General features: G+C 32.9%; 1 protein-coding gene across 1 annotated transcript in view; it reads left to right on the top strand.

Moving 5' to 3' along the window:
* LOC119582489 (protein kinase C-binding protein 1-like) overlaps nucleotides 1-2500 on the top strand; it is a 47956-nt gene that overhangs the window by 8894 nt on the left and 36562 nt on the right. Inside the window, exons 4-5 of the mRNA XM_037930780.1 lie at nucleotides 1233-1366; nucleotides 1668-1783. Coding sequence (XP_037786708.1) covers nucleotides 1233-1366; nucleotides 1668-1783 — 250 coding nt within the window. The remainder of the gene's footprint in view (nucleotides 1-1232; nucleotides 1367-1667; nucleotides 1784-2500) is intronic.

The following is a 2500-nucleotide window of genomic DNA, read 5'->3' as shown; positions in this document are numbered from 1 at the left end:
GTTGGGTCCCCGACCCCCGGGGTTTTTTTCCCCTTAGGAAAGGAACTTCACCTCGATTGCCCCCTTCACGGGGGGCCCAAGTCACCCAATCAGTCCCGAGTAAAATAGAGATGGTGACCAAAAAAAAAAAAAAAAAAAACCCCGGGGGCGGAGGCAATGGCAAACCACCGCTCAAAATTGCCAAAAAAATCAGGGAACCCCTGATCGTCAGGCGCGGGGGCGAATGGTTAGAGGTCGGCTAAGACTGTCACGACGGCAATCTGACTTCGGGGGGTTTTCGAGTCACCGCCCGCCGCGTTTTTTCCCCGGGGGAAAGGGAAAATTTCACCTCAATGCCTCCCTAGCACTGGGTGGCTAAGCCAGCTCAAGTCAGGTTTTTCCAAGCCCGGAAAAAAAGAGAGAAGTTTACCAAAAAAAGGTAACACCCCCACTCCCGGGAAAGGAAGGGGCCCCTACCAGTACCACCCCAAGAGATCACAACGTGAAAACTGCAATTTTAGTATCATGCTGTGCCACGGCGGCTCAGACATAAACCCACCGTTAAATGATGATGATATATACACACATACTTTCAACAACATACATATATATTTTATATAATATAATAATATATAATATTATATTATAATTTTAAATACACATACATACAAATCCATACATACTAATAATATATTTTATAAAATATAATAATATATATACCAAATATATATACATACATACATAATAATACATTTCATACTACTACATAATATATTACATATATATAAAAATTTTAAAATATATATATATATATATATATTTTATATTATATAAAAACCACATATATTAAAGTTTTTAATATATATTATATATATATAATAAAATTTATAATATGCTTAATTAAATATAGCTTATTTAATATATTTATATTATATATATAAAATATTAATATATATATAATAATATATTATAAAATATATATATATTATAATTATATAATTATATATTTTTATATATATAACTAAAATTATATATATATAAAATTATATATAATATATATAATATAATATTAAAAATAATAAAATATATATAATAAAAAGATATAATTAAATAATATAATATATATATATAAAAGTTTTAAAATTTTATATATATTTATACATACACATACATATATCCACATATGTCTACATACATACATATAGATAGATAGATATATGAATATTTAAAAAACTGGATTTCTCTCCTTCCAGCCAATTCCAAAGTGACATCAATGGCGCGTTCTTTGGTCAAAATTCTAAAACAGGACATGAGTGAGATTGAAACATGCCCAGACTGTTATATGAATGCCCACCAGAAGCCCAAGACTTGGTTCATTGAAGCATGTGTAAGTAGATGAATTGATTACCATGATATACTAATGTTTTTATTTATACATTTAGGGATTTCTTCTCTTACATGATTATTTTGGAAGAATCTTCATTACTTGAATCTGTGGCAGATTTGAACAAAATTTAAGTGCAAATATTTTGTACCAGTATATGTTATGCTAGTTAGTTTTATGAGAATTAAATCTTCAAATTCAGTATTGGAGCTAGAAGTCAATATTTTGAACAGCAGGGTTTTTCTTAAACTCCATGATGTTTTACTACTTTTTTCTTTCTTTCTTTCTTTCTTCCTTCCTTCAGAGATCTGCACATCCTTTGATTTGGGCAAGGTTGAAAGGCTTTCCATTTTGGCCAGCAAAAGCTGTGAAGTGGAGAGACGGAAATGTAGATGTCAGATTTTTTGGCAGACATGACAGGTAAGACTTGATAGCACTTTTACTTTGAATTTATTTTCAAGGAAGTTTGGCATTTTTACTCTTAAAAGGGGGGGGGGGGAAAGTAACCCTTTAGCTCTTTAACTTGTTGGGTCACGTGTACCGGTGTCATAACAAACCGCATGTGGGGTACGCCTGTATGCACAGTGATGTGCCAGAGCACGTGGAGCGGGACTCCCGTGTCCAGTGTCTGGCTGTTGCCAGAAATCACCAGAGTTTTTCACATTCAGTGATGGATTAATGAAACAGTAAACTGAGATATCTTTCTTTTCTCACATACCTAATGGTAGGGAGTGAGTGTGTATGATTATGATTACCACCTTACAGTTATCCCAGTTTGGCTGGGAATGGTATGCCAACTGTAAGATTAATTTATTAATTGTTTTTACACAAAGTTGGCTTTGCAAGTAATAGGTCAATGAGCCAATTGTGAGTACTAGTCTGACCTACTTGCCCTTTTCCTTGATTTTCAAAAATATTTTCTGGTATCATATATTTATGTTGGTAATGTTCATAACACAATAAAGATAATTATTTATAATGTCTGTAATAAAAATAACATTGATATTGATAACATGTTTTCCTGCTAATTCAAGGAAAAGTGAAATCAGGTGAGCTCACTTTTGACTCCTTTGTGGCTAAGCACTTGCAGAGCCATCTAGGTGCAGAGACATTTCACAAAAGAAGGTTGCTTTGTTC

This window comes from Penaeus monodon, chromosome 2 (assembly GCF_015228065.2).
Source record: "Penaeus monodon isolate SGIC_2016 chromosome 2, NSTDA_Pmon_1, whole genome shotgun sequence".
NCBI lineage: Eukaryota > Metazoa > Arthropoda > Malacostraca > Decapoda > Penaeidae > Penaeus > Penaeus monodon.
The sequence above is the reverse complement of the archived record's forward strand: the minus strand, read 5'-3'. Positions and strand labels throughout refer to the sequence as shown.